Raw genomic sequence first — 17065 nt, forward strand, 5'->3', positions numbered from 1 at the left:
GGCTCGAGTGATCCTTCTGCCTCAGCCTCCCGAGTAGCTGGGACTACAGGCATGCGCCACTATGCCCGGCTAATTTTTTTTATATATATATATCAGTTGGCCAATTAATTCCTTTCTGTTTATAGTAGAGACGGGGTCTCGCTCTTGCTCAGGCTGGTTTTGAACTCCTGACCTTGAGCAATCCGCCCGCCTCGGCCTCCCAAGAGCTAGGATTACAGGCGTGAGCCACAGCGCCCAGCCAAAAATAGATAATTTTTATGACAGTAGATATTTGAGCACATTTGATTACTAAAAAGGATTTATTGAGTGGGCCCTGGTTTTGGCATGTTCTTCTTTCTCACTGATACATAAACAGTTTATTATTCCTCTTCCTCTTCCACCTTTTTCTGGGCAACTCTGGCAGGACCCTTCGTCCCTTGAGACCTGGTGATACTTGCTCGTCCTTCCCTGGCAGCTTCCTTGCCTTGCTGTCTGTGGTAAGGCTGCTTCTGTCACTTGTCACCCCACAGCTCCCCTGGCTTGCCTGCTGTGTCTCCAACAGTGATGCCAGGGTCTGTGGATTTCTGAACACCAGGGTGGAATTGTGAACAACCTGAAAGAATCCAAATGGTTGTCTTTGGGGGACATTAGGGTCCTTCTTGCCTCCCGGAGCTGGTCCATCATCCTTTATTTCCCCACCAGAGCACCTCGGTCATTTCATCAAATTTAGACTTCTCTTTCCCAGATACTGTCTTCTCCCTCTCAGAGCACTTCTTGGAAAGTCCTGCAAAACTGACAGTGACCTCTGGTTTTTTTCTTATGTTCCTCCCCACACGTCTGCACGAAGAAGGCACAAGCAGACATTCTGCCCTTTGGTTTCCAGGGTCGCCTTCAGCTGTCCTGTTGTGGGTTCGATAGTCCAGGCAGTGCTCTCTGGCCCTGTGCGAGCTGCCTCCGCCACAACCTCCTTTTCAGCACGTTCTTAAAAGGGGCTGGCTAAGAAGGCATCGCCAAGGAGTGATGAACTGGGAAAGGTGCTGCAGGTCTACTTACCAAACAAAAGGAATGGATTTTGAAGAACTAAACATCCAGAATCTTAATGACAGAAAAAGTAGAAAAGGTGGCAAAATTTTTTTCTATGGCTGTATTTTAAATTATTGGATTTATTAAAGGATGCACACTCTCAGAATATTTTGTTTTCAAAGTACATGCTATGCATTTCCCATCTACTAGGTTTTCTTGAAGAACTGTCACTAAAATTCCTAATGTGTTTGTTTACAGCAGAAAAAAATCATTTCTATTTTTCTTGATTTAGAAAATTACTAAGCTTATTAATGCATTAAATTATATGACTCTGATATTTAAATGAAGAAAATACAAACATTTAATTGAAAAATTAAAGCTAAAAAGGTTTTGTTAATTTTAAGTTATTTTAACATGTTATTAACAAGCAATATTTTATATAGTGGCTGGCACTGACAAACTAACCAAGGGATCACAAATTAACACATAAATGTCTAAACTTTTTAAAAACATCTTGAGGGCAAGAACAATACCTTTTTTAATCTTTTATAATCTCTATAGCACCTACCACAAGAAATACCAAGAACCTGCAGAATAAATAATGCCAGTGAGAACCTTGTGTCTTTAATGCAATGATGTCTGTAACAGTCATTTTTGGGATAATCAAGGAACACAAAAAATAAGATTTGGAAAATCAACAAATAAGAAAGTATATGTTAAAAACAACCTCTCAATCCTAGCACTCTGGGAGGCCAAGGCGGGCAGATTGCTCGAGGTCAGGAGTTTGAAAGCAGCCTGAGCAAGAGCAAGACCCCATCTCTACTATAAATAGAAAGAAATTAATTGGCCAACTAATATATATAGAAAAAATCAGCCGGGCATGGTGGCGCATGCCTGTAGTCCCAGCTACTTGGCAGGATGAGGCAGTAGGATTGCTTGAGCCCAGGAGTTTGAGGTTGCTGTGAGCTAGGCTGACGCCATGGCACTCACTCTAGCCTGGGCAACAAAGCAAGACTCTGTCTCTAAAAAAAAAGAAAATAAAAAACCTCTCATGTATTTAAAACTTCTCATAACACAGAACAAGGAAGAATTAAATGCTGTTTTAAACTGATAGCAATAACATGTTAACCTCACTGAGTCATTCTGGGAGAATCAAGGAAAAATGATTCATTTAAACAAAAAAACCTTAAAGACTTCAATCACACACATTCTTCTCGTGCTCCTTTTTTTGACACTTTCTTTTTTCAAAGTGCCAAACTAAGAATTATCTCACCTTTAAATACCTCATATCCTTAACGGCTGCCCTGTGAGGAATGTGACTCACTGTCATATCAAACAGTAGTATAACAGAATTTTGATATCTCTTTTCACCTGAATTTGAGAGTAGTATCTTGTTTTTTTAACTTGTTAATATAAAGATTTTACAAATGCTGAGTTATTGGGCTTTATTTTCTTATCCACAGGGCTAACATCTGTCTGGAATTCTCTACCGGAGGTGGAAGAGAATGACTGTGGCTGCAGAACCCACCTGTCAACCCTAAGGGTTGCTGAAATGATCAGTCTGAGTCAAGAAGCTACAAGAGGGAGGGGCTGGATCAACTAATCCAGCATATTCAGTTGGTTTCTCTGAAAAACACTTTTTGTGGCCTAACCAGAGGTGGCAGTGGGCACCCCGCCCAGGGGCACCTTCTGAGGTCCAGAAAAAGTCAGGACTCAGTTTTGCTGCAGAGGTTGGGTACCCTGGGTCTGACTGGAGTTGTTTACACTGGGGACAAGGGAGGGGGAGGTGATGGCCTGGATGGTGTGACCAACTGTGAAATGCTGACCTGGACTTGTTTTGTTTGCTGAGAAGAAAATAACACAGGCAGAAAGAAATTTCAATGTGTTATTATGGCAATGCTCTAAACCTTTACAGAGTTTTAAAAAACTTTCTAATTTGAAATAATTTAAAACTTAGAAAAGTTTCAAGAATAGGACCAAGAACCCCTGCTTCCTCTTCACCCAGATTCACCAACTGTTATTTTGCTGTGGTTGCATTCTTTGTACACCTACACACACACACACATGCAAACACACATGCATATGCACACACATGTTCACATGTATTGTCCTGAGCCATTTAAGAGTGGCTACACATAATGTCACTTTTCTCCTTAATGCTTCAGTGTATATTTACTTAGAGCAAGAATATTCTCTTTCTTAACCACAGTCAGCATATACCAAATCCTGGAAATTTAAAATAATTAATACTAATGTCTAATCTACAGTCCAATTTCATTAATTGATCCTAAAATGGCCTTTCACTAAAAAAATTTGTTTCCAGTGCAGAATCCAGTCCAGGATTACCTACTACATTAGGTAGTATGCCTCCCTTGTCTCCTTTAATCCGGAAGTTTGTGACACTGGTATTTTTGAAGAATACAGGTCAGGTATCCTATAGAACAGTGGTTTCCAACCCCCAGTCTACAGCCTGGTCTGTGGCCTATTAGGAACTGGGCCACGTTTCACTGCCTGAGGTCCCGCCATCCCCTGTGGAAAAGCTGTCTTTCATGACACTTAGGAACTGGGCTGCACAGCAGCAAGAGAGTGGCGGGTGACCAAGTGAAGCGTCACCTGTATTTATAGCCGCTCCCATCGCTCACATCACCGTCTGAGCTATGCCTTCCTCCCCCCACATCTGTGGAAAAACTGTCTTCTATGAAACTGTCCCTGGTGCCAAAAAGGTTGGGGACCGATGCTATAGAATGTCCCTCAAATTGGGTCTGTCAGATTTTCCTTCACGATCAAAGTTATGCACGTTGACTGTAACACACAACTGATGTATCTTTTTCAGGATATAAACACAATGACTCTTTGTTCCATTATCCGTTAATTTTGATAAGCTGGTTAGGTGGTATCCAATATCTCCTCTGCACAGTTACTATTTTCCTTTTGTATCAATAAGTAACTTGTGGGGAGATAATCTGAAAGTACAGATGCTCCCCAACTTAGGACGGGGTTACCTTATGTTACATCACAATAAATGCACTGGAAGTTGAAAACAGTGTAAGTCGAAAATGCACTTAATGCTCTTAACCTACAGAACATTACAGCTTAACCTAGCCTACCTTATGCGTGCTCAGAATACTTACATTAGCCTTCAGTTGGGCAAATCATCTAACACAAATCTGATTTTATAATAGAGTATTGAATATCTCATGTAATTTATTAAATACTGTACTGAAAGTAAGAAACAGAAGGGCTTGCTGCAGCTGCCCAGCACCGCAAGAGCATCATGGCCACCTTCTGTTAGCCCGGGAAAAGATCAAAATTAAAAATTCTAAGTATGGCTTCTCCTGAATGCGTATTGCTTTTTCACCATTGTAAAGTTGAAAGTTAAACTGCCATAAGTTGTGACGTCAGTATATAAATAGCTTAGTCTTTTTTTTTTTTTTTTTTTTTGAGGCAGAGTCTTGTGCTGTTGTCCAGGCTACAGTGCAGTGGCGTCATCGTAGCTCACTGCAACCTCCAACTTCTGGGCTCAAGCAATCCCGATTCTTGCCTCAGCCTCTCGAGTAGTTGGGACTACAGGCATATGCCACAATGCCCGGCTAATTTTTCTTAAATGGCTTAGTCTTCATATATTGATGATAATTCCCTGAATTGATTTCTACTATGATGGCTGCAAAATTGTAATTTTCCAATGCCACCATTCTTTGTATATTTATTACTTGACATTCTACTTAGGAAAAGTACTTCTTTCCCCCCATGCCTGTGTTATATAAATATCTACCACCCAATATTAGTATCATCTTGCATTCCTCCACCCCATGAGCCATATTATGCTACTGTCCTCATTTGTTTTGATGCTCAAAGCTGATGTCCCAGATGTGGCCAGTGGGACCCCTTAGCTGGCTCCAGAGTCATTCTGACATGCCCCACCAACTGCTATGCATTTCCTTATTTCCTGGCACAAGATGTTCCAGAGTTATCTTGTACATTCCCTACTGTGGGCCTGGGATCCACCATTTCTCTAAAGAGACCTGGTTCCATTCAGCGGGGAAAAGTGTTTAGAAACCAGATCTGGGGACTAGGTGGGCTCATTGCTACTGGGATGCCACTTGGCCTTTGAGCCCTTCCAGTCAGGGTGAGGTTTGTGTGCACACACACAGACTCGTCAAATCACGAGTTTATACTGATACCAATACTTCGTTTCCAACCCCAAAGAGTTCCTCTTTGCCTTCCCTGGTTCCAAATTTGTATTTTCCTTCTTCTGCAGTAAGATCAACAAATTTCCTCATTTGCTCAAACCTATAATACACACAACATAATTTTGGAATTGGTGTACTCATACCATTATGAAAAATAAACCTACAAAGAACAGTTCAAGATTTGTTTGCAGTTCTTTTTCTTCTTCTACTTTAGACTGAAAGTATATTATGTTTAAAAGTTACTGAAATTACTTTCCTCTCCTTCAATGTGACTATATCATTCCTTTGAAATATAGTTGGATCATCTGCTTGTTTCTTTTCAGTTTTACATTTGTCCCTGTCCTTGTTGATTTGCTTTTTGAATATGTAAAACATTAATATGATTCAAAGCCACGCAAAAGTCAAACCACATCAGAGGTGTACTCAGAGAAGTGCCACCTCCTCCTCATCCTTCCACCTCCTTCCCTGCCACCCTTTGTAGGGAACCGACTTCATTATTTCTCACACAGTATATATAAAGTATAAGAGATTTTAAAATAAGTTCCCAATACATTCTGTTTTCAAATCATGTCTTCTTCAAACTCATAAGACCCACAGCAGCCAATAAAAGCCTAAAGTCTCTACCACTGGTAGCAGCTGAACTGCTATTGAAATCTTTGCATTTACATGCTTGATTACAAGTCTGTTGACAAAACCGCTGGCAGTTTGAGGCATGGATTTAGGATAAGCCCTAATCAGGTGTTACTGATTACCTGCTCCTCAGAAACCTCTAGAGGAGGGGAGGCTGCTTGTTCAGACCGCCGACCATCCTGGTAGTTTATATTTCGTCTCTGACGTAAAGGAGGGAAAAGACGATTCCAATTGATCATTCCTCCCTAGAAAGAGATCAACACACGATTATCAGACACAGAAGGAGCAGAAGCATCATGATGCCTGGAAGAGCTTTCTCTCGGTGCAGTCACATCTGCAGACTGGGAAGTGAATTGTCACATTGATCTGTTCTAGGCAAGCAATTCAAAGTATCCTGAAGTATTATAACAGCCTGCAATCCACAGGATAAAATTGGCAGCCTGTGGTAGGTGCACAGGAGAAAAGAAGGTAACAGGCAGTGTAAATGTTGTTTGTGCAATTTGGCTCTGGAAGGCAGTGGGAGGCACATTCGGACATTCCTAATCTCAGCCCCGCTGTTCCCACTGACACTGCCCAGCTCCAGTTGACCCGTAGGAGCTGCGTTTTGCAGGGTGTGACAAGAAGGAAGCTACTGGAGAGGAAGCTAATTCACTGCAGGCAACCAGAATGCTGGAGTTTTCCTCAGCAGCTCTTTAAAATGCTCCTTCCCCTCCCTCCTCTCCTCTTCTCGCCTTCTTCTTTTATTTAAGTGAATTCTGAGTGTGCATAGTGGAGGGAGACTGTAGGCTGTGATAAAACCTAGGTTCACTGATAGGTTAGAGAATGCAAAGGGAAATCTTACCAACAGGGCAAAAAGTTCCGAAGTCAGGATTGGCAGCCATCCTCCTGAGGGTGGCTCTATGGATACTGAAGACTGATGGCTACGCCACTCCTTACTCAGTCTATGTTAACCATGTGAAAAAAGATGCATCACATGATGCTCTTAACAGAATCTATGTTTTGTTTTAGCTTTGTGCCAATCTTTGAATGTATTAATTTAAATCTCTATTTTTAGATTTCTAGTTCTGAAAAAATGATAGACTAAGATAACCTAAAAATTGTCCTAAAGATTTAACAATGCTAGATAAAATATTTTAAAATATCTTACATGCATAGCTGAACATAAGAAAAGAAAAGGAGGCCCCAGGGTGCCAGGAACAAGTGGGCTGGGAAGCAGAGCAGTGAGCGAGTGAGCTGCCAAGGGTGGGCTGAAGGGTGAACCCAGGTCCTGCTAACCCAGAACCACTTGGCTTTTTTCAACTATTTGGGTTGACGCCTTGGGTTTGAAAGAGGTAGTAATTTTGAGCTCAATTATCTGCCTAAAGATATAACTTTCAAATGGCAGCACCCTCGGTGAAAGAGAAGTTGAGAAAAATCAAACCGAAAGAAAGTCTATCTTCCCCAGGGAGGGACCAGGAATCTTGGTCCTGCCCGAGAATTGAGAATTGCAGGCAAATTTGGGGTTCAAATTATACTACATATGTGGCCTTAGAACCCATCAAAAAATTACATCAAAATTGGTTCTGGGATGGAGATGGATATATCTAAGGAGCCAGGCAAAAGCAAATGCAAAATTACCCTGGAGAGATACTCTCTTACCCTGGCATTATGTGGGATTTATAGATAAAGTTCCCATAGGGAAAGACCTAGAATCCAAAATTATAAAATCAATGAGGAAACAACCCATCATAAGCAAGAGTCAGCATGCAGAGCAAATAGTATGACTACATCCCCAAGGATGTAAGTACAGAATATGAAAATGATTTTAAACTTTAAAAAGACTAAGATATTAAAAGATGACTTAAAAAAAAGAAAAGAATAAGGTATTATAGGAAAAAAACAGGTAGATTTGAAAAAAGTTAGGGAAATCAAAGCCACTCCCACTTTCCTCCCCCCAAAAGACAAATCTACAATATAGACATAGACAAGTTTGATGTAAAGAGAGAGAAAAAGAAATAACAGAGAAAAACTAACCAAAGAAAGCTAATATTGCTATAGTCATGTCAAATAAATAGGCCTCAAGGGCAAAAAGACATTAGGGATAAAATTGCTAGAATATAGCAACATATTTACATAAAACATGATAGCATTAAAGTATAGAAAGCAAAAGTTATTAGAATTACAAGAGAAGTGGAAACATCCAGACACATATTTAATTTTCGGTATATAACTCAGTAATTGACAGATCAAGAAGACAAAAAATGATATAGAAAATAAATAGCAAGTTTGTCTAAATGGACATATATAAAGACACTGCACATGATATTGAGAATATACATTCCTTTCCATTTTACACGAGACATTTACAAAAAGTGACTGTGCACTAGGTCCTATATGAAATGTCTACAAATACTGAAACAAACATTATGCAGATTTCTGTTACTTTAAACAATTTGCCTAACTTGTGCTAATAACACACTAATTACTACAGTTTAGTAGAGAAATCTTTTCCTATTATACTCCTTCAAAATACTCATGCTTAGTTTGGGGCCTAACTTCAATAAGTCTAGTCCCACCAAAATACATATGCATGCACACACTTTTGAATTTTGAGTATACAGCAGTTAGGAATTGGTTTAGCTCCAAATTACAGATAATACAAAATATTAATAACAGAAACTTAAAACAGGGTAGAAGATGGTGCCTTTCTCATGCAGACGTCTAGACGCAGGCTGGTGGGACAGTGTTCTGAAGGCCTCAGCCCTCGGCTCCTCTGTCCTGCTGCTGCTCCTCAGCACAGGGCTTCCACCTTGTCCTCCAAGAAGGGTGCCCTGCCTAAAAGACTCTTCCTGGAAGTCCCGCATGCCTTTCTGCTTACATGCCACCGGCAGAACCCAGTCTTTGCGGTGGGAAGTTGAGAAATGTAGTAGCTGTGTGTCATAAGGGGAAGAAAATAAACCCAATTTTTAAAGCAAAGGGAAATTGGATATGGGAGTCAGCCAGCCGTCTCTGCTACACACTAGAACTGGCAACGTGTAGAGAGATCATAATACTGCATCTCACAAGGCTCAGTTCAGGAATGTGCTACATCTTTCCATTTATTCAGAGATCTTGCAGATTTTATATTAGATTTAATTCCTAAGTACCTTAAAGTTCTTAGTGCTGTTTGTAAATAGTAATTTTTTGTACTTGTATTTTCTAAACGATTTCAGTAGAGGGAATGTTACTGAGACTTTTTTCATTTTATGATTTCTTATTCGTTTTCATGCTTTGTAGACACTCTTGGATTTTCTAGGTAGATGGTCATCATCTGCAATAATGACAGTTTTGTTTTTCCCATTCATCCTTACGTGGGGTTTTTGTTTTGGTTTGGTTTTTGTTCTCATTATGCTATGACTGGTGTTGAATGAAAGAACTGGTAATAGGCATTCCTATCTGTTTATGAATGGGTACTGAATTTTATCAAATTGTTTTCATATCTATTGAGGTGAGCATTTGGGTTTTTCTCTTTTAATCTGCTAATGCATGGATTATTTTATAATATTTTATAAGATTCCTGAGATAAATCCTAATGTAGTACATCATACTAGATGTTTATTTTTTAAATACTGTTGAGTTTAAATTTCCTAATATTTTATTTAGGATTATTATATCTATCCATCAGTGAAAAACAAATTGTTCTGTAAGTTTTCTTTCTCATCATGGCCTTGCCTACTTTTGGAAACATTATATGAGCCTCAAAAAACTAGATGGGAAGCTCTCCTTCATTTTCTGTTCTCTAGAAAAGTTTGTAAAAGATAGAAGTCTTTAAAGATTTCACAGACTTCACCTATAGATTTTTGGCAGGTAGATTTCAAAGTACTGTTTTGATTAAAGTATAACATATACACAGAAAAGAACACATTATATAATAGCCATACGAATGCACTTTTGTGTTTTATTTACTTTGTTCAACATTGTATTTGAGAGATTCATTCATATTTGTTACATGTAATTATAGTTCATTCACTCTGATTTATGGTTCTTACATCATTATATGAATATGCTATAATTTATCCATTCTATAACTAGTAGGCTTTTGGGTAGTTCTAGTTTTTGACTATTACAAATAATGCTATTGAGAACATTCCAGTCTGTGTCTTGTGGTGGACATGTGTTTGCCTTTCTGTTGTCCAAGAGTGGAACTGCTGGGCTCAGCTTTAGTAGTTGTTTTGGAACAATTTTCAAAAGTGTTTACCAATTTCTATTTCTTCTTAAGTTTTACTAAGTTATATTTTTCTAGACAATTGTCTATTTTACCAAAGTTATGTGTATGAATAATGTAGTCTTATGATTTTTAAAAATCTGCCATTAGATATCTTGTATTATTCCTAGTATTATTTGTGCTTCTTTCTTTTTTCTCATCAAGGTTGCCAGGTTCACCTATTTGACTTTTTACCAGCCAATATGGGGTTTTATTGATTCCTTCCATTGTGTCTTTGTTTCCACTTTGTTCATCTGTTTATTTAGAGACAGGGCCTTGCTCTGTGGCCCATGCTGGAGTGTATGGCATCATCATAGTTCACTGAAACCTCAAACTCCTGGGCTCAAGCGATCCTCTCACCTTGGCCTCCAAAAGTGTTAGGATCACAGGCATGAGCCACTGCGCCCAGCCTGTTTTCCACTTTATTAACATTTGCTCTCAACTTTCATTCTTTCTCATTTCTTTAGATTGTTATTACTTTCTCTAACTTCCTAAATTGAGTATGCTTCACTCTTTAATTTTCGGTCTCGTTTTCTTTAAGCTTGATATTTTAAAATTACGTCAACTGCTTAAATTATGTTCCACAAGCTTTGATGGTAATAGTTTTATTTTATTCACTCTTAGATATCTTTTAATTTCCATTATGATTTCTTTCCTTGATACCCAAATGTGTGAATTTTTGTTTTGTTTTAGTTATCATTTTGATACTGATTTCTTTTTTTTTTTTTTTTTTTTTTTTGAGACAGAGTCTCACTTTGTTGTCCAGGCTAGAGTGAGTGCCGTGGCGTCAGCCTAGCTCACAGCAACCTCAAACTCCTGGGCTCAAGCGATCCTCCTGCCTCAGCCTCCCGAGTAGCTGGGACTACAGGCATGCGCCACCATGCCCGGCTTATTTTTATATATATATATATATCAGTTGGCCAATTAATTTCTTTCTATTTATAGTAGAGACGGGGTCTCGCTCTTGCTCAGGCTGGTTTTGAACTCCTGACCTTGAGCAATCCGCCCGCCTCGGCCTCCCAAGAGCTAGGATTACAGGCGTGAGCCACAGCGCCCGGCCATGATACTGATTTCTAATTTAATTACACGATGATCAGAGGAGTCATTACAAGTCAGTGGGAAAAAGACAGACCATTAAATAAACAGTACTGAGACAACTGGTTATAGAGAAAGGAAAAGATAAAATTAGACCTTTATTTCACACCACACATAAAAATAACTCAACAGATTAAAGATTTAAATGTGGAAAAGCTAAACTGTTAAAACTTTTAGAAGAAATAAGAATATTTTTATGTCAGAGATAGGAAAGGATTTTTAAAACAAAAATATAAAAAGCATAAATCATTATGAAAAAGATGGCTAAAAATTACATTACCAGTAAGAACTTTTGTATTAAAAATTTAATTGTTGTTGATTAAAAAACCCAAAAATTAGAAGACAAACTACAGATTAAGGGAAAATGTCACATCATATATAACCAACAAAGAACAGTATTCAGAATATATAAAGAACACTAATAAATCAATGAGAAAAAATAAAGGACTCAAGAGAAAAGTAGATAATGTGTATGAATAGGCAATTTACAGAAGAGAAACCCTGAGCTCATAAACATATAAAAGGATGTTGAATCTCACTAGTATTAGGGAAATGCAAATGAAAGCAACAATAAGTTATTATACACCCATAAGATCGGCAAAAATAAAAAGCCTAACAATACCAAGTGTGGGGATGATATGAAGGAAATGGGAACTCTATAAATTCTTGATGTGAGTATAAATTGGCACATGCTTTTTGGAGAGCAACTTGTCAAAATCTAGTGAACTCATTCTAGTCTACGACCCAGCAACTTCATCTCCATGGAGTCACAAGTGCTGAAAGAGCTGTGTATGAGGATGTTCTGGGAACACTGATTATAACATTAAGAAAATGTAAAAAATTCAATTGTTCCAAGCAGGGAAATAATAAGTAGTTCTATCATATAAAAAACTATTACATGAACAGCTGGAATAAATAAACTAGGTCTACATGGGTAAATCTCAAAAATACAATGTTGAATGAATAAAGTTGTATAAGAATATGCATATGTAATACCATGTATATAAATTTTAAGAATACTCAGACCAACAGTATACTATTTTAACTTTTTCATGGGTCTATAACAGTGGTGACTTAGCCCTCCAGGGATATCTGGCAATAAATGGAGACAGTTTGCTTGTCATGTGAGGGGGGTGGGGATCAGGATGATGGTGCTACTAGCATCTAGTGGGTAGAGGCCAGGGCAGCCCCTCCTATGAAAGAATGGCCTGGATCATAACGTCAATAGTGTCTAGGTTAAGAAACTCTGATATATATATATATATATCATATGGAGTAAAGATACAAAAACATACATACGCATTATACACAACACACCAGCTACCAACAGCAGGAAGGGGACGAGCTTTTAGCTGCATCCTTTACATTTCATTTCTTAAAAGAGAGTGAGAGTGAAAGAGTGGGCAAAGCAAAACAAAACCCCAATCTCTCTACTCCTGTGATGGTGAAAAAGTGCTTAAAAAGCAGAAAGTTACAGGAGCTCTAGGTTCTAGGATGTTTTGACACTAATCTGCTCTTTATGTACGGTTACACATGAGCCTCTACAAACAGGAAACGTTTCCTTCACCTTGGCTTCTTCAAAAGCAATAACCACATATTTTAAAAAGGAAGAAGGAAACAGCTTGCATTTTGAACAGACATTTAATGAAATATTTATTATTAGTTTGTAAAGAGATTTTCAAATGAACTAAAAATTCTTGTGAAAATAAATAAATAAATTATGAATTTTCCAACTGAGGAGCAGTAACAGTTTCTACGTTTTATGCAGCAGAAGTTACATGGAACAGAAGCCCATGTTCTACAGGTTTGGGAGGTTTCTTAAAGGGATGGTCAGGCAGCGGCTACATGAGAGGAGCCACAAGAGCTCACTGGGGTTTTCCTTGGGCATTCGCAGCTCTCACGGCATAGTACGGGCCAGGCATGGGGCTCTCCACTGCCATTTTATTAATTTAAACATATTTACTAACTCATTAACAATCACAAACCTATTACTTGCTAACATAAAATATTTTTATAACAAGTAACCATGTGTTCCAAAACAGAAGAAGAATTAAGGTGAAGAGTGGCATTGTTTTCCCTATTTGCAAAACTCTTTAGTGTCTGACTTAATAGGAGACAGCTGGGGTCTGCATCTGCTTCTGCACTTAACTCTGTTCTAGTACTTTGACTTTTGAAGTATACGAAGAAAATCCAGCCACACACAGATACATAGTTAGAAAAATAAGAGAGAGTACATTAAGAGCCTTTCAGGTAACTGTAGAGAGCCTTCTTTGATGCCACTCAACAAGTCCCTACTGCTCTCAGGACACAATTGAAATTTCTTCCCGTAGCTCAGGCGTCCTCAAACTACGGCCCACGGGCCACATGCGGGCCGCCTAGCACATTTATCTGGCCCTCTGGGTGTTTTTGCCACCGCTGCCTGTCCTGCTTAGCAGCCGACTCGTCCCGGGCCTACAGTGTGCACTCTCCGACTGTCTGAGGAACAGTGAACTGGTCCCCTGTTTAAAAAGTTTGAGGATCCCTGCTATAGTTTCTCAGCCTCCTGTCTGCCATTCAAGTTGCCTTTCTCATTACCCACCTTACATTCCCCACCACCTTTGGGGAGCCTGTGCTCCTCCCCGAGCCTGGGGTTAGATGCTACTCTACATGCTCTGATATATCCCACTGTCCCTTACCAGAGTGGCCCTCAGCACATCCTATTTCAACAGCATGGAGACTGGCATGACTCATCCTGTTGGAGACCCATCCTAGTGTATGACCTGGCATATGTAGGAACTCAAGAAATAGCTGCTGAATGGATAAATGGATGGTCACAGACACAGTGAAGCATACTGCTGAGTCTTATGTGGTTCTCCTAGCAAAGACCTCGTGGTTAGTTGGAATATGAAGACTCAGGTGGCAGGAGTCTTGCAAAACACATGACTGATGCATACAATCTTCGTGGACATGGCAAAACCCCCCTCCCCAACATAAGAACCAGGAGTTACAAAGAGCCAGTGCTAGGAGATTGTGAAACCACAGTGGCAACTCCTCATATAAAACGGCTACTGGTAATTGTGCTGTTCCCAAGTGCTCTGAGGAAGCTGCAACTTTTGGTGGAAGTATGAACATGCTTAGGTTAGCTTTATTCATTTGCCTTCTATGTGCAGTGCACTGTCCTAGGGCCAGGTGAAAAGAGCTGTGACACAGAGAAATGACTAATTTCCCACGGCCCTCAAAGAGTTTAGTTGAACTGACAAAACAAAAGCACATGAGAAACTAAACAAGAGGCACTTAGACTGAGTGAGAGGCATCTTACTAGACACAGAACCATAGTTATGTGTCATTTAATGACGGGGATACATTATGAGAAGTGTGTCCTGCTGAGATTTCGTCCTTGTGCAAACATCATACAGAATGTTCCTATGCAAACCTAGATGGTGTTGTCTAATACACATCCAGGCTGTAAACCTGCACAGCCTATTGCTCCTAGGCTATAAACCTGCACAGCCTGTATCTGCACTGAATACTGTAGGCAACTGTAACACAGTGCGAATCTAAACATATCTAAACACAGAAAAGGTAGAGTAAAAATAGAGCACTAGAATCTTACGGGACCACTGCTATATGTGTGGTCCAATGTTGACAAAAATGTCATTATATGTTACGTGACTATAATAGTAAGTGCAACTAACATAGAGGAAAGAGATATTACTGTAGGCTGCTGTCATCAGCAAAAGCTTTGTTACAAAACTGGGAAAAAACAAAACAAAAATCCAAACAAAGCTCACTATCACCACCACACAAACTAGCAATATATTCATCATTTAGGTAAGAGATGGGAGGGTAATACCGGGCTCAGAATGAACTCTATTGCATATTTGAAAAACTTGATTCATTGTTAATGCCTTAAAAATGTGAACCTTAGACAAACTCAGATGACTGAATCTAACTATGTGATGTACCTTTGTACTAAATGCTATAAAAATGGTATGTTGTACCGTTCTGCACTGCTTAGCAGCACTCTTAGCAGGTATTGGAGAAAACAACAAACTAGAGGGAACGTAGATGATCGCTTGAACAAAATTCTAGGCTAGTTTTATAGTGCTCAGTTTCACTTTTTATTTGTGGTTTATTGTACTGATCAGTTTTGGGGGCTAAGATACCTCAAATTGTACCACTCTTCTCAGCACAATAGAAGGCAGTTTCCCCAGTAGTAAGATCAGGAGATACATTACAACCTGTTGCTCAATTTTGAGAGCCCTTTGGCTTGGGAGATGTAAGTTTCCGATGATATGGCTGTCATCAGCCGTATCACTTCTTCCTCTTTGTGGCTCTAGTCTGCTGGAGTTCCAAAGGCCACAGGCGGTGTTCTAGGGACTGACTGGGGGTGGCAGTGAGGAGAGGTGGGTATGAAGACGTCTACAGCATATATTCAGGAAGCTATGCGAGAGCCTAATATGTGACACAACAGTCCCTGCAGGGGACACTTCAATTGGCATATAAGTCAACAGACATATGTCCAGGGTCTTGTTTAACGACATTTCTCTTGAGAGGGCTGACCCCTAACACAGTGATTTCATGTCTCCTGAGACATGGGTGCAGTTTTAACAATAGGTTAAATTAGTTTCAGCATCAGCTGCAAACTCAAGACACACGTGCATTTTCCCTTTGTTTCAACAAAGTATGGCATCTGGTAAATTCCGTCTGGGAGCCACAGCGGTGCTGGGACAGCAGTCTGGAGGAAGAGCAGTGGGATTCAAGGGTGGCTTGGCCACTCACCTTGGCAGCAGGATCTGGGCGAGGGATGCTGCCCCTGCCCTCCCGGCTCTGTTGGCGCAGACTGGGGTGACTGTCACAGGAGGCTGCGAGGAGGGAGCGTGGCACCGGGGTTGCTGCCGGCTGAGTAATCTGTCCAGTGTCCTGGCTTTTGTTTGCTTTTTAAAGAGCTGACTGACCAACCTCACTCCCCGAACGGGGATCCTTTCCTCCAGGGACATCAGGATCAAAGATGTCCTAACTCTTTTTTTTTTTTTGGGGGGGGGGGTGTGGTTTTCATTTTGATAGAGAATGAGAATGCTCAATCCTTTTCCGGAGGAGGAGGAGGTGGTGCAGGGGTGGTGTGGGGGCTCCGGCGTAGGAAGAGCACGCCGAGGCCTTGTTTTACAGCTTCTCTACTCTCTATTCAATTCCCAAGCTCGTGAACTCTGAACACAAGTTAGAGTAAGGACGGCACGGGTAAGGGCGTGAGACAGCCACACTGAAGAAATGTGAAAGAGCATCTTTCAGTATATAGATTACCGATTCCTGCATAAATCTTTTGCTTCCCTCTTCCTTCATTCGTTCCTTCGTCTGCCAAGTTTGTGGTCACTTTTTTTTCCTTCCTAATTGTGGTTCTACACAAAAATCATTAAATAAAAGTCAAAATTAAAATTTGTTCTGATGCTTGCTACCAGTAAATGTTTTGACAGAACAGGTGAAACTCTTTATTAAAAATGAGATTGGGGATTACTCAAGATTTCCCCTCCTTTTACGTTTCCTCCCTCAGAGAGTTCACCTATTTTTATGTCTTCAGAGACTGCCTCTCATTCCCGTACTCGTCCTCAGCAGGTGCCGTGCCAGGGCAGGCTTCAGGCTCGTGTCAGGCTGGCACTGCCCAGAACCCTGTGGTGCTTTTGGACTCAGCTTTCTCCTCTCTATCAAATCCAGCCAACTCTCAAGGACCTTTCATTCCTTTCAATGGGGTCTGCCGTTTAGGTCCTTGTTGCACTCTGAGATTATGCCAACAGCTTCTTGGATGACATGACTGCCACTACCACTTCCCAATCCAACCTGCACACCATGGCACATGAATCTGCATTGTAAGCCCTCTCACAATGCCACCGCCGCAACCAAAAATCTTAAGGCATCATGTCTAAATTATTCTGTCCTGTTTTGAAGCAAAACC

General features: G+C 40.1%; 1 protein-coding gene across 1 annotated transcript in view; it reads right to left on the reverse strand.

The window, feature by feature from the left end:
• The window catches only part of UBAC2 (UBA domain containing 2), a 179139-nt gene that overhangs the window by 13737 nt on the left and 148337 nt on the right, over nt 1–17065 (reverse strand). The window contains exon 8 of the mRNA XM_020290262.2: nt 5945–6067. Coding sequence (XP_020145851.1) covers nt 5945–6067 — 123 coding nt within the window. The remainder of the gene's footprint in view (nt 1–5944; nt 6068–17065) is intronic.

Source organism: Microcebus murinus, chromosome 13, assembly GCF_040939455.1.
Source record: "Microcebus murinus isolate Inina chromosome 13, M.murinus_Inina_mat1.0, whole genome shotgun sequence".
In the NCBI taxonomy this organism is placed as follows: Eukaryota; Metazoa; Chordata; class Mammalia; order Primates; family Cheirogaleidae; genus Microcebus; species Microcebus murinus.